The 22615-nt window shown below is 56.1% G+C and overlaps 2 protein-coding genes across 9 annotated transcripts; both read right to left on the bottom strand.

Moving 5' to 3' along the window:
- Positions 1-191: 191 nt before the first annotated feature.
- On the bottom strand, positions 192-6993 carry USF1 (upstream transcription factor 1). Of its 3 annotated transcripts, XM_082704287.1 has the most exons (13): positions 6530-6993; positions 5784-6488; positions 5041-5333; positions 3851-3942; positions 3424-3473; positions 3141-3256; positions 2698-2799; positions 2267-2462; positions 1936-2023; positions 1743-1801; positions 1527-1621; positions 1153-1281; positions 192-985 (listed from the first exon to the last, which is right to left on the bottom strand). In XM_082704287.1, the coding sequence occupies exons 4-13, from the start codon at positions 3856-3858 to the stop codon at positions 896-898; spliced, it is 933 nt and encodes a 310-aa protein (XP_082560413.1). In that variant the 5' UTR covers positions 3859-3942; positions 5041-5333; positions 5784-6488; positions 6530-6993; the 3' UTR covers positions 192-895. The 3 variants fall into 3 exon arrangements, with proteins under 3 accessions (XP_082560413.1, XP_082560415.1, XP_082560414.1); XM_082704289.1 differs by lacking the exon at positions 6530-6993 and having other exon boundaries at positions 3172-3256; positions 5784-5919; XM_082704288.1 differs by lacking the exons at positions 5784-6488; positions 6530-6993 and having other exon boundaries at positions 5041-5519.
- On the bottom strand, positions 6879-22588 carry ARHGAP30 (Rho GTPase activating protein 30). 6 transcript variants are annotated; one of them, XM_082704282.1, is made up of 13 exons: positions 22062-22575; positions 17299-17401; positions 14762-14906; positions 13543-13625; positions 13317-13424; positions 12632-12759; positions 11775-11946; positions 11595-11698; positions 11439-11516; positions 10471-10866; positions 9378-9643; positions 7902-9285; positions 6879-7867 (listed from the first exon to the last, which is right to left on the bottom strand). In XM_082704282.1, coding segments are annotated over exons 1-13 (3066 nt in total). In that variant the 5' UTR covers positions 22159-22575; the 3' UTR covers positions 6879-7865. The 6 variants fall into 6 exon arrangements, with proteins under 6 accessions (XP_082560408.1, XP_082560407.1, XP_082560411.1 ...); XM_082704281.1 differs by having other exon boundaries at positions 6879-9285; positions 22062-22588; XM_082704285.1 differs by having other exon boundaries at positions 6879-9285; positions 14762-14902; positions 22062-22579.
- Between the last annotated feature and the right edge of the window lie 27 nt (positions 22589-22615).

The raw sequence follows: 22615 nt of genomic DNA, 5'->3' as shown, positions 1-22615 counted from the left end.
GGGACCGTTCTGCGATGGCCCCGCGCGGGCGGGGGTAACCATACGCTGGTCCGGCCCAGGCGCAGGCAGTCAGGGTAAGGACCACAGGAGCCAACACCCCACCCTAACCTTGGCCCAACCCTTACAGGGCAAAACGCAAGGCGCCTCCCGCGCGCCCGCCCCGGGACCCACAAAAGGACGAAAACCAGGGATGACAGTGGCTCTGAACGTTTTATCTTAAAAAAAAAAAAAAGAAGAAGAAGAAGAAGAAGAAGAAAAAAGAAAGGAAAGAAAAAGAAAATGAAAATGCATCCCCACGAGGGGAAGGCCCCACGCGGGCCCCGGTCTGTTGTTCTCCCTGGCTCCGGAGACTTCTGCACAGGCCTCGGGTGCTTGCCCGCCGATCGTCTCTTCCTGGGGCAACAGCCGCTGCTAAGCAGCCTGTTCCCCACTTCTGGCTAAAGCCTAATCCTCAGAGTCCTCAAGTGCACAGCTGAGCTCCGGGGGAAGTGGAAGCGCCCGAGTCCTGGGGCAAGCCAGAGCATCGCTTGTGGTCAGAGACCCTTTGCCGGCACTGTCAGCAGGCACAGGGCGAGCCCCCACGTCCTGTGTGTCCGGTATCCAGCGCGGGGACAGCACATGCATCTGCGGGAGCACAAGGGCCCCGGGGGTTGGGTGGGGGGCTGTGTGGCGGGCGGGGCCAGGCTGTCAGTGCGCCCCCAAGTGTGTGTTTCACACCGGCGGGCAGCTCTGTCTGGGGCCTGGGTTCAAAGCCATGCCGTCTCAACTCCCCCGGAGCCCCCTCCAGAAGCGGGCAGTGAAGGAAAGGGGCAGGGGGTTATTAGCCTGTTGCTCCTGGGCTAGGTGCAGTTCTCGGAAAGGGGTGGCGGGACCCAAACCCCCCAAGTCCCCACAGTTAATTGCTGTCATTCTTGATGACGACCTCGACTCCGTGGTGCCGCAGCTGAGCTCGGAGCAGCAGGTTCTTGTTTTTCAGATCTTCCACCTGACATGGAAAAGGGGGCCACGGAGAAAGTGAGGAGAAAAACTGGCCCAGCCAAACCCCCGACCAGATTCAGACCCCCGCTGGTGATGGGGAAAAAGATGAAGGCCTCTCTATGGACAGGTGTCCCACAGCAGCTCGCTGGCCATGGACTTGGGGAGGGGTCTGACCTGCTGTCGGAGCACGTCGTTGTCCAGCTGCAGCTGGTCAAGCCCCTGCAGTTCTTCTGACAACCGGTGGTTACTCTGTCGAAGCTCCTGGATGTAATCACAGGCTTTGGACAGAATTCCACCTTTACTCTGCAAGAAAAGGCAAGGGAAATGAGGATTAAAATAGGTGCTACCTGGTTCGCCTTCCCGTGGCGCACTCACACTCTGAACCTCATCTTCCCCTAAGGACAGTGGCAGAACGTTTCACAAGGATACAGGAACCTTGGAGAAAGGTCAGCAGGAATTCCTGCCATGTGCCCTCGCTACCATGTCTGGAAACACCACCAGGAGACAAAAGCCAGGCATCCTGCCCACTACCAGGGTCCTTCCATGACCTGGCCAGACTTGGTGCTCTCCATGGAGCAGTCCGGGACGATCTTGGACAGCTGCACTATCCAGTTGTTAATCTTGTCTCGGCGGCGGCGTTCAACTAGGGGGCAAAAGGGAGGACAAGGTGACTTGGTGAGAACTCACCACAGGCCTCGTCGAGCTACCGGAGCCCTCCTGCTCAGACACCGCAGCTGTCCCCAACCCCACCAACTAGTACCCACCTTCATTGTGCTGAGCCCTGCGTTTCTCATCCCGAGTTGTCCTGGGAGCTTCTGACTTCCTGATGACAAACCCAGGGTGGCCAGAGTGAGGAAAGGACAAAAAATAAGATTAGAGGTTAGGGTCAGGAATGACACAGGAGTTGGTAGGGATCGAGACCACCACAGCAACGGAGAAGGAGCGGGGGCTACTCACGGGGAATAAGGGTGAGTCCTGGGGGCAATGGAGCGCTGGCTTCCTCCCTGCAACACTTCTTGGGGTGACATCATCACAAAGAATTGGCCTGTGAAGGTGGAGGGTAGGCTGTGTCAGGACGTGGGACTTAGGAACCGCATCACGCTCTGAGGCCAAGGTCCTAGGATCCTCCTCTGGAGGGATCCTTCCTCCTAGGATCCTTCTGGATCCTCCTGCTGGAAGGGCAGCCCCAGACTCACTGCCTGCCCAGGTCTCGGTGAGCATTAAGGGGCCCCAGGAAAGGCCCACCCCTGATTCTAGCCCCTCCGGTCTGCAACCCCACGCAGCTCACCGGTGCCGGGAGGGGTTGCCTGCCCCAGCAGGGCCTCCGAGCCTTGGGTAGTAACAACAGCTGCTGTACTCCCCGATGTGGTACCCCCTGCCCCATCCCCCACTGCAGTGCTGGGGAAATAAGTATAGTGAGTCTCGGCGGCTGTCCCCTCTGTGTCAACAGCATCGTCACTGGTGAATGCACCCTGGATCACCGCCTGCGGAGGGGAACAACAGAACAGAGTCCAGTGTCTGTCAGGTGCTTCCCACTGAGCTACCCTGAAGCTTCTATCCCTGGGGGGAAGGAGGGAGAAACGTCCAGAAAGGGAAAACCTGGTGCCTTGGGACAACGCAACCCCACCTCGCCACCTCCAGCCCCGCCCCAATCTCACAGGTTTGGCTTCACCTTCTCCTTCGGAGCTCCAGGCCCCTCACCAGCCCAGGCCCCCATACCTGGGTCATGGACTGAGTGGCAGGATAACCACTGATGGCGCCAGTCCCTTCAGTCTGGCCATCCAGCTGCCCCTCAGACACCTGGATCACCCTGTACATCACCTAGAAGCAGGAGGACATCGGAAAGTGGGGAGAGAGAATACAGGAGTCAATGCTGGGGACCCCAGGCCTCTCATAAAGCTTCTCTAGGACAGAGCCCCGAAATAAGAGTGCTTCAGGGACAAAGCTTCAGCCATTCCCTCTTCCGTCCCCAGAGGTTTTGGCCAAGCCTCCACCCCACTCAGATCTACTCCAAACCTCCTCCCCCCAGCCCCTCCCCCCCACCCCGCAGGCATCCCCGGGGTCACCGCCTCCTCCAAGCCAGGTCTCCCTCCCACAGGCTCATTACCTCCCTCAACCCCAACCCCCGGTAACACCTGCAGGCAGCTGGCCCCCTCCCTTACCTGGCCCCCATTCTCAGTTCGGAAGACGTACTTGACGTTGGGGTCAGGGAAGGTGGCAGCTGACTGGATGCTGGCAATAGCCACGCTGGTGGGGTCCTCCCCAGTTGCCACTGCACCTGAGTTAGACGAGCGAGGAAGAAGCCTGCCCTGCGACTTACTGCCTCTCTCCCCCTTCCCAGCTGCAGGTCACTCAGAAGGACCAGGGTGCATGGCAGATGCGCCCATGGGGGATGGGGAGAGGCCAAGCCGGGCTCCTGGGCTCAGGTCTGTTTCGACCACTCACCCTCCTGAATCTGCACTGTCCCCTCTTCCGCTTCAGCTGTTTTCTGCTGCCTGTTTGTGACGGGACAAAGGAAAGGAGGAGGGAAGAAGGGAAGAAAAAGTTCACTGACCCAGTAACACACGGCTTCCAGACTCGATGGCATTCCCAACTGACGCTGGGTTAGGTTAGAATAACAACAGCTGGTATTTACTGAGTGTTTACTGTGGGCACAGCACTGAGCTAAGCACTTAACACACGTTATTATTCAGCACTCAGAACAGCACAGTGGGGCAAGCAGCGCATTCTGTGGATGAGACACTAGACCACGCAGCTGGTCAGCGACGGGGCTGAGATCAGAATCTAGGTCTGCCCGACTCCAGGGCCAGCGCTCTTAGCCGTTCTGCATCCTCCCGGCCTCCCGTCTCCCGCCCGCCGCTTCTTCACTCACCCCTTCATCTCTCTGTAAGGCGGCACATCCGAGGAGCCGGGCCTTCTTTGGAGTCTTCGAATCTCCTGCCTCACAGGCCTGAGTGCTAAGTCCTGACAGAAATCAGGGAGTTTGCAGCTGAGTCCAGGAAACTGAATAGTCTCTGTTTCAAGAAGTGGGGCTCCAGGAAGACTCAGCCAAGAACATAATGCAATCAATCTACAGAGGACAGTCGTTTCCTCCATTCTGATGCTGAGAAGTGGGCTCGGGTGGTTGAAAAAGCAGCCCTACAGTGTTTCTCAGCCCTCCATTATCGCTTCAAGTCACAGTCTTTATACTTAAAGACGGAGAAACAACATATTTCTGGGGGGACCATGACTAAAGTTAGCACGATATGCCATGTTTAGACCACCACTATCAAAAACCAGGGCCACTGGACACTGGGGCTTCTTCCAGTTTCTGAGCCACATACAGGACCCAAAAATTTCTGTTCTCACACCTAGGAAGGGGAAACCTCCCTGAACCATAAAGAACATAGTTGGCCCCCTTGGGCCTCATTCTACTTGGCCCCTTGGGCTCCTGCTTTGGAGTGTCTGGATTTATGTCATTTGTTAGATACCCTCAAGTCCAAGTGTGTCATTTGCAAGCCCCTTCTGTTTCCTTCACAAAGCCTTCCCCTAGAACAACACAGTTGCTAAAATGTTGCCATGACAACTCCAAGTCAACTGAACCTCAGCAAGAAGGGAAAAAACTCCAGGTTCAAGGTTCGGAAGGAGAGACAATGGAAAAGGAACTCATTTGCACGGTGCCCGCCTTAGGACCCTGACACCCAGCCAAGAGGACAGGAAAAACAATGAGCTGAGACAGATGCCTCCAGAGAGACACAGCTACCCTGTACAAAGGAACACATTTATCCCCGCACGAATGGTAAGATTTTGGTGTAGTCTGCACCCAGAAGGTCCACGAAACCTTTCCTATCTAGGGAAAAATCTTCAGCGGATGGGCCCTGGAAAGTCCACATCGAAGGAAAGCGTTGACCAAAACAAACAAACAAACAAACAAACAAACAAAAACACCCCAAAACCCAGAAAACAAAAACAAAAAAGGAAAAAAGAAAAAGAACTGAAAGTGAAACTGTCCGGAGGAAGTCACGCTGCCAGAAGATGCCAGTCCCGAAGGGGAAGCAGCGCCAGCGCTGCGGGACCACCTACCTGTCCATCCTCCAACCGCCGGAGGCAGCGGCCCCCCGAGGCTTCTGCGCTGACCGCGGGAGGAGGCGAGGGGAGAGACGGCCGGGCACCGGAGGCGTCTCTACCGCCCACAGCTGTCAGCCGGGGGCGGCCTCGGAGGACGCCCAGCAGCCGGGTCAGGCCGCTTATTCCAATCTTAGCTGGACATCCGGAAGCATTTCCTGGGCGTTAGGGGATGCGACACGGAAGCGCGGCCGGGCAGTCGTGGCGTGCGCGCTCGGGCCGGGAGCGCCCGGCGAGAGCCCCTGCTAAGTCTGGACACAAAGGGGGAAACCACCAAGTCCCCAAGAAGCCCGGCGCCCCGACCGTGCCCGCGCGGGCGGCGTCTCCCCGCCGGGCCCGCGGCCGGCAGGCGCGAGCCCGCGAGCCCGCGAGCCCGGGAGCCCGGGCGGCCGCCGCGCTCGCCCCGCGACCCCGCGCTGCGCTCGGCGGCCAGGAACGGGCGCGGGGCTCGGCGGGCTCGCGGTCCCGGCCGGCGGCGGGCAGCGCAGGAGGGCGGGGACGCGCGCGCTCGGGGGCGGGGAGAGCGCTCGGCCCACAAAGCGGGGCGGGCGAGCGAGGAGCGGGCACGGCCCCCTCCCTCAAAACAAAGGCTTCCTCCCCGGGAGGCCCGCCGCCTGAAAACGAGAGCGGAGTCAAGGCTGCCCTGCCTACCGGCCCACCCGGCCTCCGGACCCCCGACTCGCGGCCGGGCCCGAACTCACCGGCCGAGGCCGCCGAGGCCGCGGATCTCCCCTGACCGAGCTCTGCCTCTCCCGGACTCGGAGAGCTCTCCATGGACAGCTGCTCATGCGCACTCCCGGCCTGCGGCCATGTTGGTGAGGGGCGGAAGTATCTCTCTGGACCCGCCCAGCCTCCTCAGCCTCTGAGCTGCCCCACTTCCGGTCCTTCCCTCCTGATGGGGCGGAAAGATGCCTTTGGGTGGGGATGTCGCCGGGGAGGAGAAGAAGGAACTTCCTGGGATCCCCAGAGAGGGACATTGAAGACTTCGTCGCTTTCGGCAAGAAAGACAGACGACTAATGTGTGCTACCCTCTTCCTACCGAACAGGGCGTTTTTACTGGTAGAAGGGAGCGAGGCTGGCTCCGATGGAGGGCAGGACGTCGGACGGAGGCGCCATCTTTAACAAGGGCTACTCGGGAGGCCATCTTGGACCAGGACCCTGATTTGGCGTCCACTGGCGAGGAGGACGGTTCTGCGTAGGCTCTTTTGTACTAGCGTCTGCAGCTACTACCCAAAGACGCCCAGAGCTTCCAGTTTTTGCGAGGCTTCCAGCTGCTGTGAGAAGGACCTTGATTCCCAGCCTTCTCGGTTGAGACTTAGCCGTGGAGGCACCGGAGACCCGGAGTGTGCTGTGATGAGAAGAGTTTAGCCTCTGGAGCCAGACGCGCTCGGATCTGCCACCGGCCGCTCTCGCGTCTTACCGCTGAGATCTCTGGCAAGCCTCGGACTTAATCAGCCTCCCTAACTGACCTCACTGTACAGGTCTCCTCTCCGGAAAATGGAGATCCCGGTACCAACCTTGCGAATTGTCACGTGGAGTAACTAAAACCAAGGGCATAGATTGTTTGCTTGTAGAGTACGCAGCCTGTGCTGATAGAGAGCGAGCACTATGTAAATACCAGTTGCTCTTCCTCGTTTCCTGGCCACCGTGAACCTAGCTCTAGTTTCTAGCCACAGGTCTCCGTGACAACGACAGAGGAAGAGCACCCAGACAACTGCGAAAGGACGTTTTGCCAAATGTGAAAATGCGATCCCTATCACCTAAGACTCTATTAAGCATAATGAGACTCCACACTGTTTACATATAAAAGTACAACTTTTATTCTGAGACCTTGCTTCTAACTAGAACAGAATCTGCAGCCCCAGCCTGTCTGGAGAAGCAGTCCCATGGCCTGAGTTATGCCGCTCCCCTTCCCCGAAATAGGAGGAAGTTATTCCGAAGGAAAAATGAGAAGCCAGGGAGATCCGTACAAGACCTCTCTTCCTAAAGGGGACTGGAGGCAGACAGTAGGGATGCTGGAAAGGGGGCCAGTCCGGCATTTGAGGCCCGAGGTCTTCAACGAGCTCCTTGACGTGGTCCTCCTAATCTAGAGCTAGGAGGGTCTGGAGGAATCCAAGAGTAGAGTCAGGATGGGCAGTTCAGAAGTGTTTGTGTGTGACAGGCTCTGACGTGGCCCTTTCCTCCCCTCCTCCACCCTGGACTTGCATGAAGGGAAGTGCACAGCCTCAGAGGAGGGCAGGCACTTTGCAGAGTTCCCTCTTCATTCTTCATGTTGAGAAACCTCTTAAGTATTCCGCCTACTCTTTGTTTCCTTTGACCAAGGCCCCAGTCCCTGGTAACAGGGTTTTGGTGACTTTCTTGGGAATATTCTAAGGGATAAGTGCTTTGTGTCTGAGACAAACTCAGGTAAACCAACTGAGGCAATGCTTCCCACAGTCAAGAAGAGAAGCTGGAGGGTCAAAGCCTATGGTGTTGGGCACTACAGCTGCTCAGGCTGCAGAAGAGACAGCTAGTCTGGGATCCTCTAGATTGAAGACCACCTACTACCCTCTTTGCCCAGTGCTATGGTCCTTCTCACAGTTCCTCACCTCTCCCAGGGGTAGCCTGTGTTTCAAATGCATATGATCGGCGCTGTGGGGACAGAAGAGGGTCAGGGGGCTGGTGTTCCCTGGGGGGCAGACTATGCCGACTCCGGTGTCCAGACCCTTCTGTGTCTTCGGGTGGGAGCTCCAGGCAGCTAAGTGGCCGAGGAGAATAGGCAGGGATCATACTACAGGGGGAGGTTCTGGGGATGAGGCTATAGTCCCCACCCCCAGTACAGGTCTGGGTCCGCCGAACTCCCTGAGCCTCAGTCCTCTGGCGATCCCGGGCCAGGGCCACAGCAGCATCAAAAGAAAGACTGCCTCCATTCCTCCAAGAGGAACGGGAGGCTCTGGACCCCCAAGCCCTTTCCCCAGGAGTCCCATCGAGCCGACCAGGCCTTGGGCATGGGTTTGCAGGTGCCACATGGATCTTGCTACACATTGCACTAGGCATCTTGGCAAATTGTGGTTTGGGGGGCACCACGGGCACAGAGCGGACCTGTTGGACCTGAACCAGGGAGGAAGCCAGGCGCATGCCCACACCGCTAGGTGAGCCAAGAGGACAGGGGCACAGATTGCAGCCCTCTGGACTGGGCTGCCCCTCAGGCTCCATCTCCTCTAGCTGGGGTGGCTGTGGGGTTGCCTCAGAGGACTGGGAATTGCCCCCTTTGGCACTGTCAGCCTCCAGGGACTCTGCGTGTGACCCTTCAGGAGGGGAGTCCTTTCCTAAATGGTCACCTCCAGCCCTCTGGTCTCCCTCAGACTCTCCATCCCCACTCTCCCTGTCCATGCTGACCTCTCCTCCTCCTCCTCCAGCTGCTGCTTCTGGGCTTCTGCGATCTTCACCGTCTCCTCGGTCTTCTCTTACCTCTTGGTCCTTCTGCCCCTCCTGCCCTTTAACCTCATCCTCTCTGCCTTCTTCTGCCTCTTGTTTGTGTACAACTTCCCAGCTCTCCTCAGCAACTTGGTTTTCCTGGACCCCACACTCTGGGTCGCTTCTGGCTCGTACCTGGCCTTCCTGGCCTTCCTGAGCCTCTTCCTCTCTCTCAGTCTTCCTTTCCGTCTCCTTGTCTTTGCTCGGCTCTCCTTCTGTTCCCTCCACATCCTGAGCTTCCTTCATACTCTCATTCTCCTGCTGGCTTTTAGACTCCTCTCCCTTGGCCTCTGTCTCTTTCCCACTCCCTTCTCTCAAACTGACCATCATCTCTTGGCTTTCCGCAGCCTTCCCTCCTTCCTCACCTGTCTCTCCATCCTCCACCTCACTCTCTGGACTCCCCTCAGCCTCCTCCCTGATGGCCCATGTGTTCTCAGGGTCAGCCTCCTTGGCCTCCCCTACTTTGCAGCATGCATCTTCTCCCTCGGCCTGCCCTGGAGCCTCCTGTCTCCCACACCCTGCTGTCTCTTCCTCCGGACTTCTTGAACCCTCCCAGGTTGGGTGTTTGGGCATCAGAAGGGGACTTAGGTCATCATAGGCACTCAGGAAGACTTCCTCCCCACTTTCCTCTTCTCCTTCGGGCCTGGGGGCAGCAGAGTCCGGCGAACAGCAGCTGGGAGCCAAGACAAACTGCGCCTCATCCAGGGACAGGTCATCTAGGGGTGGCTCCACGGAGAACTCCTCCACCTGCAGACATAGCACTGGAGCTCAGGACCAGGTGGCCCTGTCCACCCTCTGGCTTCCTCACCACCCTCAAACCCAGCACAGCTCCTCCTTACCTGAGGCCCAACTCGCAAGAGCTCCTCCAGGTAGCCCATCCCAGGGTCGTCCTCCCCAGGGGAGAAGGCTGCTCCTGCCGCTCCTGCCTGGGCCACCTCCCCGTCCTCCACCCCCACCCACTCGGGCTCTGAGCTGCTTGAGTCCTCTAGGAAGGAGAAGGAATCCTGCACCTCCTGGGACAGGCAGTCCTCCAGGGCAGGGGCCATGTCCTCTGGGCCACTGTCAGCCAGGGGACCTGTGGCCGGACTTGCCTCCAACTTCTCATCTGTTGGAAGGAAGGCCGTGTCAGGAACACAAAGGTCAAGACCAGCCTTGACCCTTTCCAATGCAGATCTTCCTAACATTACTGCCATTTCAGGCCCAACCCTCCCAGCCTAGGTACTCCATGTGGCTGACCCTCTCAGCTCAGTATCCCTGACTCCTGGCTTATAGCTGCCTTGCTGAGCTCCTACCAGGTGCCAGGCAACACACTGTACCTTTCACAACACCTTATCTAATTTCACCCCCACAAAACAGCTCTATAATGTAGAATGTTTATCATTATTTTAAATATGAGGAAAATAAGACTCAGATTTGTCCAAGATCCTAGCTCAGTCACCTCCAACTGAAATGTATAACAAATAGCTTAACCTAGGTCCCCTGTCCTACTGCAAGCAACAATAACTGTGTCACAAGATTAGGAGAGAATGAAATAAGCTGATGCTTGCAAAGTCCTAATTGTGGCACCCAGCACATAGTAAGCCTTCAGTAAATGTTAGCTGTTAGTATTAATACCATTATTATTATAACATCATCTATTGTATATCCTCACCCTGTACTTAGTGATCCCTACTGTATATATCTGACACAGACTCCCATTCTTGGGTATATCAGTGACCTGAAGGATGCCAGAGATACCCTCTCCATGAACCACAGAACCTGGTGATATTACCAGATCCCTCCAACCCGGCATCCAGGAAGGCAGCTGAAGGTGACCATCCAAAGCCCGGGGCCCGAGGCCTCTACCATCCCCAGGACAGATCCCTGGCACCAGAGCTTCAGCTTAGGGTTCTAGCCCCTTCTCCCAGTTCTGGGAGATCCCTGAGTCCTCACCTGGGGGGCCAGGGCCAGGGCCAGGCCCAGGGCCAGAGGCAGGGCTTGGCCGGGGCTGTAGGGCGGGGCACTCAAGGCCACGGGTGAGTCTGGCCAAGGAGACGTTAGAGATGATATTTGGGGGCACGTTGAGGATGGAGGTGATGTGTAGTGGGAGGTTGACATTGTAGGGGTCTGAGATGTGCACCCCAACACAGCGCTCTGCACGGCTACAGCCCCCAGCACGGATTGCTGACCGCCCCGCTCGTGGCGTGCCTGGCTCAGAATTTGTGCCGCCCAGGGCCTCTGCCTCGGGCTCCTGTTCACCTTCTGCTGCCTCTGCAGAATCATTCTCCAGGCTATCCGGCAGCAGTGGGCTTGGCCGGGGACTGCCAGGTCCCACCAGCACCTCTGGCTCTGCGGAGGAGAGAGAAGAGAGTAACCTCAGCCGCAAGTGGCCCGGACACCTCGGGAAGGCTCTGGAGAATGCCCCCTGCTTTCTCAGGCCTGAGAGCCAGGACAGTTGGAAGTCACCCGGCCGAGCTTCCCTGGGCCACTCCTGCGCATGTTCCACAGCCAGCTCAGCACCTACACTTACTCAGGAACCCCCTTCCCTCCATGAAGATACACTCACTGGCCCCATCAGTGCCCCCCACCTCCACAAACACACACCACCCTGGACCTCTCTGTACACTCAGAGGCACACACCCACTGATCAGATGATAAACTCACTACTAACCCTAGCATCTGGGGCTCTGGCTGGTGTGTAACAGGAGCTCATTATGTATTTTTGCAAATAATGAGCACATCTGGCCACGTGTACAGACACACAAGCACACAGGAATGCACACACAATGGGCTCACCCATAATACTATTCCTTGGCCGACACATTCTCGGACAGGCTTGCACATGGGTATTCACCTGCCTACACTTGCACGTATGTATACACACACACACACACACACACCAAGGGCACACCTAGACTCACCATCGCTGGCCCCAGCTGCAGCACTCAGTGAGTCCATGCTCTTGGCTGGCCGCAGAGTCCCCTTATCAGATTTGTCCTCTGCAAGACACGGATGTTTGTAAAGCCGGGGCCTCGTATGCCTTCAGCAGAGCTCCCCCTACCTCTCTTCAGACTCACCTCTGTCCTCAGCCCCCCGGGGGAGTTTACGTTTGGTCTCATGGCCAGAGCGACCCAAATTGAAGATAGATCTCCACTTCCTGACCTTCAAAGATCCCTTTCTCCTGGAGGGAATAGAGAGAACATGAGGGTTGGGCCTGGTGGTCCGTGCAGGAGAGGGGCCCAGGAAGGGGGCCTTACTTGTGCTCTGCAAGCTCAATGATAGTGTGGTAGGGCCGCATCTGTGGGGGTCCATCACCAGCCTGCAGGATGCTAGGCAGGTGGCAGGGCAGGGACCTGGGCATGAGGTCCTCGGGGCTGGCTGATGCCCGGGCCCCTGGAAGTGATCGCCATCCACTCTCCATCTCCCCACCTAGGAAAAGAAGAGGAATTGGCCGGGCAAGAACAGAGGTGAGAGAGGGCTTCAGGTATCCAGCTCCTCACGGCCCCCTCCCACTCACCAACTAACTAGCTGATTGGGGATATACTCGGAAGCCTTTGGAGGCAGATGCTCCATGTCTAGCTCCTCAAGAGGGAATCCTCAGTGGGAGGTTTGTGGGGGGAAGGGGGGTGTCTCGGTGGCTCAGTCAGCTCAGCATCTGCTTTTGGCTTGGGTCATGATCTCCAGGTTCTGGGATTGAGTCCCACATCAGGCTCTCTGCTCAGTGGGGAGCCTGCTTCTACCTCTTCCCCTGCTTGTGCTCTCTCTGTCTCTGTCTCTCAAGTGAATAAATTAAAAATAATAAAGGAATCCCAGGGATAAGGGGTAGGATATCCCAGGACATTGGTGGGTTAGGGGTGGGAATAATCAGTCAGCAGCCCCGAGAACCCAGATGGTACTTAGAAGGTCAGGCTCAGCAGGAGGGGGCTGCTCAAGTACCGACCACACCATCATCTCCGTAGCGTCTTCTCCACGGGACCATAAGCAACATCCCTCTGTGACTCAGTTCCCTCACGTGCAGAACACGGAGACTGAACTAGGTGACCTCTAAGGCCCTCTGTCACCTTGACATGACTCCCCAGACAGAGTGTGGTGGCGTGGTGGGTGGCACACTGACCAGAGAGAGCGGCGCCCCCGAAGAGCTGGTCCACATGCGTGAGGATGAACTCGACCACAATGGACTGCACACGCACCTCCATGAAGGCTGCTGTCCCGTTGAAGCCCGAGGCCTCTATGTCCTTGGACCTGTGGCAATATGGAGTTACCTCCCCTGCAGCCCTGCCACACTTCCTCATCCGAATTCTCCAATAATAGCCTACCCCTTCTCCCCTGCACGCCCTTAACCTCCTCCCCACCTCTTCAACTACCTGCGTGATTCAAGTCTCAGTGCCACTCCCTTCGGGAAGCCCTCTCGGACACCCCCCTCAGAATCTCTACTTCTTTTGCACACAGGAGTGCGCTGTTATAATAGCTCTCAGGACTTCTCAGAGTTGGCCCGGCACACAGAGATATGCAGGCCAGTTCTCCAGGAGACTGTAAGATGTTTGCTCAACAAACATTCCACAAGGACTCTTCCTGTTCCAATCCCCGAGCTCAGTGATACAGTGTAAGAAGACACAAAGGCCTTGTGTCCAGTGGGTGAACCCCATCCCACTCGATGTACTTCGGAACCCTCCTATTTCTCCCTGGGCTCCACGAGACCCCCGCAGCCCTCTCCAGTGCACCTGCGCAGCCACACCCATTCCTGGAGCCACCTCTGGGGGCTCAGCCTGGATCCCACCCGCTGCTCCTGCCATGCCCACCTCAGCAGGTTGGGGGCCCACACGATGGCCAGGTTGCGGGCATGCATGTTGGTCTGAGCACTGAATGAGGCCATGTGCACCAGATGTCGCATGAGGAACTCCAGGGTCCTGCAGAAAGGAGGCATTGGGGCCAGGGGTCGGACGGAGGGATGGAGGTCGGGAGGCCGATGAGACAAGGGCTGTCTGGGCATGGTTGGGACTCCGGGAGCCGGGGATCCACACGCACCTATAGTTGGGGACAGGGAGTTCTCGAAGCACTTCTAGGATCTTGACCAAGCGCTCAGGCTCCAGCTGCACTCCCACGGCATCCTGATTGGGAGGAAGTGTTCAAGAAACAAGGAAGCACTGCCCCTACTCCTGGGAGCACTGAGCCCAACTCCCGCAGACAATGCTGGGCTGTGCCTCGCCCCATCCCCCACCCCAGATCCTTCAGAGGACACTGACATACCAGGCGGAGCTCAGAATTTGGGGCCCACAAGGCCTGCAGCTGGGTCTTGACTATGCCACTCAGTAGCTTGGTGACCTCGAGCACCTTCCTGCCAGTCTCCCTCAGCACCCTCCTCAGAAGGCCCCGATTCAGGATCCCCTTAGCGACCCCTCCCTGTGGGTGCCCCCGGGCTATGGGGTTACTGCAAGGTGCCCAGGAAGGCAAGCGCCCACGCAGGCTAACCCGTGCGGGCTGAGTGCGGTGAGCTGCTGTTCTGGATTTCTAAATGCTATTCTGTTCGTTAAAAGTGCAACTTATTTTTGGGGCACCTGGGTGGCTCAGTGGGTTAAGCCGCTGCCTTCGGCTCAGGTCATGATCTCAGGGTCCTGAGATCGAGTCCCGCATCGGGCTCTCTGCTCAGCAGGGAGCCTGCTTCCCTCTCTCTCTCTCTGCCTGCCTCTCTGACTACTTGTGATTTCTCTCTGTCAAATAAATAAATAAAATCTTTAAAAAAAAAAAAAAAAAAAAAAGTGCAACTTATTTTTAAAATGTTACTGAATTCAAGAGAGCATTTCTGTCACATGTCTTCTTACTCAAAAGAGGCTCGACATACAATCTGCTCCTGGAGGGGCAGGCCTGAAAAAGGGTTGGCTTCTGAGAAGGGCTCCCATTCTCTTAAACGTAAGGACGCTGTGGTCTAGGTGATTTCCAAGGGCCCTGGGCTCTCGGCCTGGGTTCTGCCTTCCCCGAGTCCCACCCCTGTGCTGTGTGTGATCTGCAGGCTGATGGAGGCAGGGCCAAGGGAAGACAGACTCGAAGGCGCAGGTAGCAGCCCTCCCTGCCCCCCTGCACAACCCATGGAGGGACTTTGCAGGGAGGGACCTCTTCGTTCTCATGTGGTCTCAGTCATCGAGCATCACAGGACCCTGTCTGCCACTGGACGCACTCGGGAGATCAAAGCCTCCCCAGCGGTTGTCCCTCCGCCTTGGGTCCCGCCTTGCCTCGCCTCTCAACTCACCGCGAACTTGTCGTAGAGGCGGTAAGTGAGCAGGGGGTCTGGCAGCTCTCTGAAATAGGCCTTGCACAGGGACGAGACGCAGTGAATGTCTTGCAGGTAAACATCTTTGCGCAGGTCTGGCTTCCGCTCTGCCTCGAACTCCTGCCTGGGGAGGTGGAGCGTGGTCAGGAGTGATGGGGCCAGGGCCCGTGCACGTGGGGCACAGCCGCCACGTGCACGGGCCCTGGAAGAAGGCTGTGGGACACGTGTGTAGGTGAGGCAGCGGGTGTAGATGGATAGCACACGGGGTTGGGGGGGGAGGACTAGGGACGTGGGCTGTGTGTGAACACGGAGACGTGTCAGGGATGGAACTGTGGGTGTTGCGTAGCAAGGTTGGGGTATGGAGGATTCAAGAAAAGCGGAGAGATGAATGTACATGTGTTTCTGGGTTCGTGTAAAGATGGAGGCGTGTAACTCTCAGAAGGAAACATTGAGTGTGAATTTTCACGACCTTGGAAGAGGCAACAGTTTCTTAGATAAGACACCAAAAGCACAAGCAGCCCAAGAAAAAGCAGATACATTGAACAGCAAGTGACAAACTCCTGCGTGTCAGAGGACACGAGCGAGAAAGCAAAGACAACCCACAGAATGGAAGAAAATCAGAGATTTGGTAAGTGTTTAATATGCGGAATATATCAGGGCACCTGGGTGGCTCAGTTGTTAAGCGTCTGCCTTTGGCTCAGGTCACGATCCAGGGGTCCTGGGACAGAGCCCCTTGTCAGGCTCCTGCTCAGCGGGGGTCTGCTTCTCCCTCTCCCTCTGCCCCACTCCCCCCGCTTCCGCTCTCTCTCTCTCGCTCACTCTTTCTCTCTCTCATAAATGAATAAAATCTTTTTTTTTAAGTGTTTTTTTATTTTTTTAAAGATTGTATTATTTACTGAAGAAAGAGAGATCACAAGCAGGCAAAGAGGCAGGCAGAGAGAGAGGAGGAAGCAGGCTCCCCGCTGAGCAAGGAGCCCCATGTGGGGCTTGATCCCAGGACCCTGAGATCATGACCTGAGCTGAAGGCAGAGGCTTTAACCCACTGAGCCACCCAGGCACCCCAATGAATAAAATCTTTTTTTAAAAAATCCAGAATTTATAAAGAATTCTTACAACTCAAAGGAAACAAATAACCTAATTTAAAAATGAGCCAGGTGGGGCACTGGGGTGGCTCAATCATTAAGCATCTGCCTTTGGCTCAGATCATGATCCCAGGGTCCTGGGATTGAGCCCCACATGGGGCTCCTTGCTCAGTGGGAAGCCTGCTTCTCTCTCTCCCACCTCCCCTGCTTGTGTTCCCTCTGTGTCTCTCTCTGTCAAATAAATAAAATATTTTTTAAAATAAGTAAGTGAGGGGCGCCTGGGTGGCTCAGCAGGTTAAATCCTTTGCCTTCGGCTCAGGTCATGGTCCCAGGGTCCAGGGATCGAGCCCTGCATCGGGCTCTCTGCTCAGCGGGGAGCCTGCTTCCTCCTCTCTCTCTGCCTGCCTCTCTGCCTACTTGTGATCTCTGTCTGTCAAATAACTAAAATCTTTGGAAAAAAAAAAAAAAGTAAGTGTGCAAATAAATTAAAAAAAAAAAAATGAGCCAGGGGTTGGAATAGAAAGTTCTCCAAAGAAGACATGAAGTATAAGTGACTCTTAATCTCACAAAACAAACTGAGGGTTGCTGGGGGGAGGGGGGTTGGGAGAAGGGGGTGGGGTTATGGACATTGGGGAGGGTATGCGCTTTGGTGAGTGCTGTGAAGTGTGTAAACCTGGTGATTCACAGACCTGTACCCCTGGGGATAAAAATATATGTTTCTAAAAAATAAAAAATTTAAAAAAAAAAAAAAAGAAGACATGAAGTAAGTCATCTGTTCGCTACCGGAGAAGAGCCAAGAAGTGGAAACCACCCAAATATTCATTGACTGACGGACGGACAAACAAAATATGATTCCATCACACAAAGAGATGAAGGCCAACATCTGAGACAATCCGCATGAGCCCTAAAAACAAACTAAGGGAAAGAGCCAGACACAAAAGTTTCTAATTACACAATTCCATTTATCTGAAACGTGCAGAAAAGACACATTCGTAGAGATAGAAAGCAGACTAGTGGTTTCGAGAGGCTGAGGGAAAGGAGAAACATGGAGTGACTGCTTTTGGGTGTTTCTTTTGGGGTTGAGGAAATGTTCTGGAATTCGATAGTGGTGATTGCGGTGTGACCTTGTCATTGTAGTAAAAAAATCACTGAATTGCCCATTTTTAAAGAGTGAGTTTTATGCTATGTGAATTATAGCCCCAAATGTTTAAGCTGGGTGGTTGAACGGGGGAGCGGAGACATATGTGTCTGTGTAGACACATGCATGCCAGCCTGGGGGGAAATGGGGTGCATGGTTTCCGTTGTTCCTGAGGAGTCCGGAGCTCCTCCCTTAGACAGCACCCAGCACCCATGTTTCCTTCTACCCACTGCCCTCGCCCCTCTGGCTCCCTGGCCTCCCAGCCCATAGAGCTCTCCCCTCATTGCCTGACTCACCGGAGCTTCTGGATGTTGGAAGACACCCCCGAGAGGCGGTAGATGCCGTCCACCACTCCGTACTCCTCCACAAACTCCGCACAGCTCTTCAGCACCTGTGGCACTGGGGACACGGACGGAGCAGAGAGAGAGAAATCAGGTCTGGGAGGTCAGGGGACCTGAGATACTGAGGGAAGGGGTTCGAGGGACTGGAAGCAGAGCTCATGAATAAAAACTTGTCAGACGGATTCTTAGAAGACATCAGCTCTCGCCTGTGCATCTCTCTGAGATCTCTCTGCCCAGGGAGTCTAGAGCCTCTGCCTAAATCCCCCCAAGGGAGGGGAAGCCCCCTGGCTCTCCAGGTTGCCCATTCCCATTAGAAAGCTCTGCCTTCGTGGACCTGAAATTTGTTGCTCTGTAATTACTACTTGGTTTCCAGAATTTTCCAAGAGGCAGCCGTCTGGTTGGAAGGGTGCTCAGAGTAGCAGGACAGGTCTCGGAAGTACACTTATTAAACACTCTGTGTATAAGATGAAGGAACATTCGTTGTCCTGACCCAAAAGGGGCAGAGCTGACGGGGACTATCGTGAAGCACCCCGTCTCAGAAGCAAGTGTGTGGGCGTCAGGTCTGTCACAGGAAAGTACACAAAATTGGGACAGGTCAGGTCAGGAGAGAAACACCTGTGTGCCAAGCGCTGTGCCTTAGATTTTCTAGTCCCCATTTTCCAGATAAGAAAACTGAGGGTCAAAGAAGTAACAAGTGCCCAGTACCACCCAGCTAGGGCCAGCATCCAAATCCAAGTGCACAAAAAGTTGTATTCTCTCTCCCGACCTGGGCCCCCTCTGCTGTTACTAGACTGTAAGCTCCTTAAGGACAAGATCTAATTGTGACTTGTGACTTTTTTTTTTTTTTTTTTTGTCCCCTCTCTGAGAAACCAATCTGATGTCTCATGTTTTCTGACATGGTGTCTCAGACACAGGAAACTCTAACCCAGGGGTGAGCTCCCATGAAGCCACATGTTTCTCCTTCTGAAGCCTTCCCTGCCTTAAATCGTTGCTTCACCCCAGTCTCCACTGCTCACCTCACAGGTCTAGAATGAAGTATAAACTCAGCGCAGGGTGTTTAAACCCTTCACCAACCAGACCCCGCTGTTGTCCCGGTCTGAGAGCCAGTCACGCCTCCCACACACCCTCCCATCCAGACGATGGGAAAACCAGAGGAAACCCTCTCATGTGTCAGTGTCAGAGCTGTTTCTCCTCAGCCATCTATTTTTTTTTTTTTTTCTGCTGGGTTTTCTGAGTCTTACTCCTGACGACGTTTATCTCTTTACTCAAATCACTAGGAAGCTCAGAGCCGTATCCAGAAACCATGTAGCATTACATGATACGCATTTCCGGAGACCGATCTCACCTGCTCCTCTTGTCTCTCCTTCAACCCAATTCCCTCCGTCATTTTATTCTACCCTTTCATAAAATTTTGGGATTTGGATCACAACTTTACCACAGTTTTGTGTACCTCCCTGTGACAGAGCTGAATTCCATGCACTTGCTAACCCCCACACCTCCAGCCCAAGTTCTTGGTGGAATTGAGTAATTAAGTAAGATGGAAATAGAGGATGAAGGGAGTAATCCATGAACCCATCAACCACGACTGTAAACCCTCCTTGTATGAGCCGCTGTCCACACCCTTTGTCCTCCTGCACCCCAGAGCCAGGAACTTGGGTGAGACCAGGAAGGCATGGGGGTGGAGAATTTCGGGAGGCACCCAGTCCTAGGGCTGTGCAGGTGGCAACTGCGCGCACACACAACCTTGGGAGTGAGAGCATCCTTAAGAAAGAGCTGCTGGTCTCGAAATTCCAGGCCCATTCATCTCAGGATTGAGTTCAAGCTCCATACTGGGGGTAAAGACTACTAAAATAGGGGCACCTGGGTGGCTTGGTCAGTCGTTAAGCATCTGCCTTCAGCTCAGGTCATAATCCCGGGATCCTGGGATGGAGCCCCGCATTGGACTTCCTGCTACCTCCCTCTTCCCCTCCCCTGCTTGTGCTCCCTCTCTCACTGTGTCTCTCTCTGTCAGATAAATAAATAAGATCTTTTAAAAAAAGATTACTAAAATAAATAAACTTAGAAAGGAAAGAAAGAAAGAAAGAAAGAAAGAAAGAAAGAAAGAAAGAAAGAAAGAAAGAAAGAAGAAAAAATTAAAAAGGCACCCAGGCACTGGTTGCAGCCCCAAGAGTGAGGGCTTTGTTAAATTTCATGCCCTGTTCCTTTCTCTTGTCCTCAGTCCTAGCGCTATAGTTCACTCCCCATCCCTCCTTCCAAGACCTGGGCCCCTTTGCCAGCCTCGCCCTACCCTCAGGTCCCCAACCCTGAATGCAGAAGCAGGGTGGACCCTTCTCCCTTGGCTGCTGCTTGACACTCAGGTTACTAATGGCACCTCAGCTCTTTGGGCCACCACGACACTCTGTTGACGCATAGCCCAGGATCACCTAAAGCCTGGGCTCTCTCCACAGGACGGCAACCAAGCCAGATCTTCCCCCCTCGTGCCCTTGTCTGTGGATTTTGGATCTCCTGAAAAGACCCTTATAGGGGCACCTGTGTGGCTCAGTAGGCTAAGCATCTCTTGCCTTTGGCACCAGTTTTGATCTCAGGGTCCTGAGATGGAGCCTGGTGCCTGGCTCCGTGCTGGGCGGGGAGCCTCTTAATGGTCTCTCTCTCCCTCTCCTTCTGCCCCTCCCCCCACCTCTCTAAACAAAAAAAAAAAGAAAAGAAAAGAAAAGAAAAAGAAGGTATTCAAGAGCCTAAGGAATCAGAGCCGCAGAGGAAAGGGTCGAGGAAAGGAAGACAGGAAGACAGGGCCGAGGTGATGGGGCCAAGGAATGGAGACGTCAGGGAATGCTGCCTGGGAAGAGGGCCCCGAGTTTAGAGACCGGCAGAATCCGAAACCTGAACAAGGCAGCCAAGAGAGAGAGTCTGGGAAAAGGAAGAACTCAGAACAGGTCGGGCTTGGAGAAGGAAATGACCACCTTCCTAGGGCCGGGAGCGGGGAGAGGGCGCTGAGACGGAGCAGATGAGCGCGGGGAGAATTAAGCTAACCAGGGAGGATGAATTAAGCAGGAACACAGATCTCCACAAGTGTGGCCTTGATTCTGTGCGGACTCTTGGGTTAAAGGGAACAGCCATAGCCAGGCTGGCTCGGGCTCTGTCCTCTCACTTCCCACCTGTCTGGGGTTGGGGGGTGGGGGTGGGGAGAGGCTGCCCCTGTTGCATAGGGCGCTGGACATCCTGCCACCCTTGAGCTCAGGTAAGGTTCTGAGGAGGGGCAGGACGGGCTTGTCTCCTCCTGCAGAGTCCTCCAGGACCAGACGTCTAAGCCTTCCAGAGAACGGGCCCCTCACCGGCCGGGAATGCAGACAGAGGCCGGAGGGGATACCGGATCCGGGCTGGGGGTCTACGTTTCAGCACTGGGCTGCCAGGGGCCACAGGGCAGTGCAGCACAGGGATGAGACCGAACTGAGAGTTTGCAGAAAGCTGGAAGAATGTCAGCCCCATTGAATCCTGTGGCCCTTGGCCAAGAGTCCTGGTTCTTGAGAGGAGTCCATGAGCCGGGCTCTGCAGGAGGGGAAGAGAAAGGCAGAGCAGGGCCTCCACAGCTGAAGCTGTGTAAGCTTCTACTCTGGGGCCCGGGCTTTCCCTTAACCTGGGCGGGTGGGGATGGGGGCCTCTGGGGGAGGAGAAAAGGGGAAGGAGGTGTTTGGGGACAAGGGGGCGGGGCTAAGGGCAGGAAATGAGCTAGGAACCACCATCACCTTCCCCTCGTCGTCGACAGGAGCCACAGCCCCGAGCAGCAGAGAGGACAAAGAGGAAATGACAGATTGGGGTGGGGTGTTGGGGGGGGGGGGAGACGTGCCCTGCTCTGGGAGGAGCTCCAAGTGCCAAAAACAAGCTGGACTGGGCAGCCAGGGTCCCTGCGGTCAACTTCAAATCAAACCCAGCTCCGTTCACGAGGGGCTGCTCCATGCCAGACTGAGCCCAGGACTGCCCCTGCTCCTGCCGGCTTCCGAGCCCCTCCAGGGAGCCCAGGGAGACAGTAGACAGGCCCCAAAGACAGCCCCACACCCACTCCTTTGCACCCTGTACCCCTACCCTCCACCCAGCCTCAGGCATCTCTTTTAGCCAACTAGCGCCCCCCCATTTCAGCAGCTTCTCCCCCTGCCCTCTGCTTTGAACCTGTCCCTCCTGTGCCCAGGGAGGGCCATGGAGACTGTGGGAGGTCCCAGCCCACGCCCTCACCGGCAGCCCAGCAGGGCTGCATGAGGGTCCGAGCGCCGGAGCCCCTCAACCACGTTCCTGGACGCTCTTCTCCGACCAGGAAACCCCCGTCCTCCCATGCGCCACCGTCAGACTCTCCTAAGAGCCCTTCTCCCGGCTCCTTCCAATTCAGGCCCAAGGATCCTCCCTTGGCCTTTCCATCACTCCTCTGCTGACCGCGTCGTCCCCGCAGCCTCCGGCTCTGTCCCCAGCAGTGGTGCCGTCGCCTCTCTTTTGCCTGCTTCTCTGGGTTTCTCATCTCTCCATCCTCTCCGCGCCCCCCAGCCTCCCCATGCCCAGGTAGTTACACAAGGGGGCTCCCCGGCCTTCTCCGCTCAGCCACGTTTCCTGTAGCACCTGCTCCTCAGGCTCCTGGGTGCTGACTGCACACCACTGCCCCGAGCACCGGGGTGCTGCCTCTGCCCCTCGCTCCGTGCCCCCCACCCCACAGCTGCCCTGAGCCGCCTCCTTACCCTCCTGGCCCGAACGCTGCAGCTGCTCCTGCAAGTCACACCCGAACACCCTCTCCTTCGAGCTGCCCTTCTTCTTTCCCTTTTGCCGAGACTTCATGGCTGGAGCCCCCGGGGGCCCTGGCCCAGCCCCCTCTGCCCCCCCAAGACCTTTGCCCTACCAGTCCCCCATAGGATCCTAAGCCGGCCTCTGGGCTTGGCCCGGCCCCAGGGGGCAGGGCTCCAAACTGGGGAGGGTGGAGGGTGGCCTGGGCAACAGGCAGCGGCTCCTGCCTCTGCCTCTGGGGCCCCCGGCTACACGGAAGTAGCTGTGGAAGAGGAAGCTGCCAGGACCCTGAAGAAGCTGGGTCTCGTGGCCCAGGCTGGCACTCGCCCCTCTGGCCCAGCTCAGCCCTAGGGGAGCAGGAAGCTGTGCAGCTCCTCCAACCCGCTTCCTGTTAGAGCATCTTTGCAACCACAGGGCCTGGGGTGGGGGAGGCAGCTGACATTCACATCCTCAACCCATCACTGGGACTTCGCTCATTGGTCAAGGCCACCTGACGTCAGAGCCCCAGGGT

This window comes from Mustela nivalis (assembly GCF_964662115.1).
Source record: "Mustela nivalis genome assembly, chromosome: 16".
Lineage (NCBI taxonomy): Eukaryota > Metazoa > Chordata > Mammalia > Carnivora > Mustelidae > Mustela > Mustela nivalis.
The sequence above is the reverse complement of the archived record's forward strand: the minus strand, read 5'-3'. Positions and strand labels throughout refer to the sequence as shown.

What these genes read in the sequence shown, in the direction of transcription:
- USF1 (XM_082704287.1), bottom strand. An exon ending in GGCAACCCCTCCCGGCACCG is followed by an intron (nt 2,024 to 2,266) that starts GTGAGCTGCGTG and finishes CCACCTTCACAG; the next exon opens with GCCAATTCTTTGTGATGATG. An exon ending in CAGGGCTCAGCACAATGAAG is followed by an intron (nt 1,622 to 1,742) that starts GTGGGTACTAGT and finishes TTTGCCCCCTAG; the next exon opens with TTGAACGCCGCCGCCGAGAC.
- ARHGAP30 (XM_082704281.1), bottom strand. Translation starts at nt 22,158, where the DNA reads ATGAAGTCTCGGCAAAAGGGAAAGAAGAAGGGCAGCTCGAAGGAGAGG. An exon ending in TCCAACATCCAGAAGCTCCG is followed by an intron (nt 14,907 to 17,298) that starts GTGAGTCAGGCA and finishes CCACCTCCCCAG; the next exon opens with GCAGGAGTTCGAGGCAGAGC. An exon ending in TGCAGCTGGGGCCAGCGATG is followed by an intron (nt 10,867 to 11,438) that starts GTGAGTCTAGGT and finishes TCTCCTCCGCAG; the next exon opens with AGCCAGAGGTGCTGGTGGGA.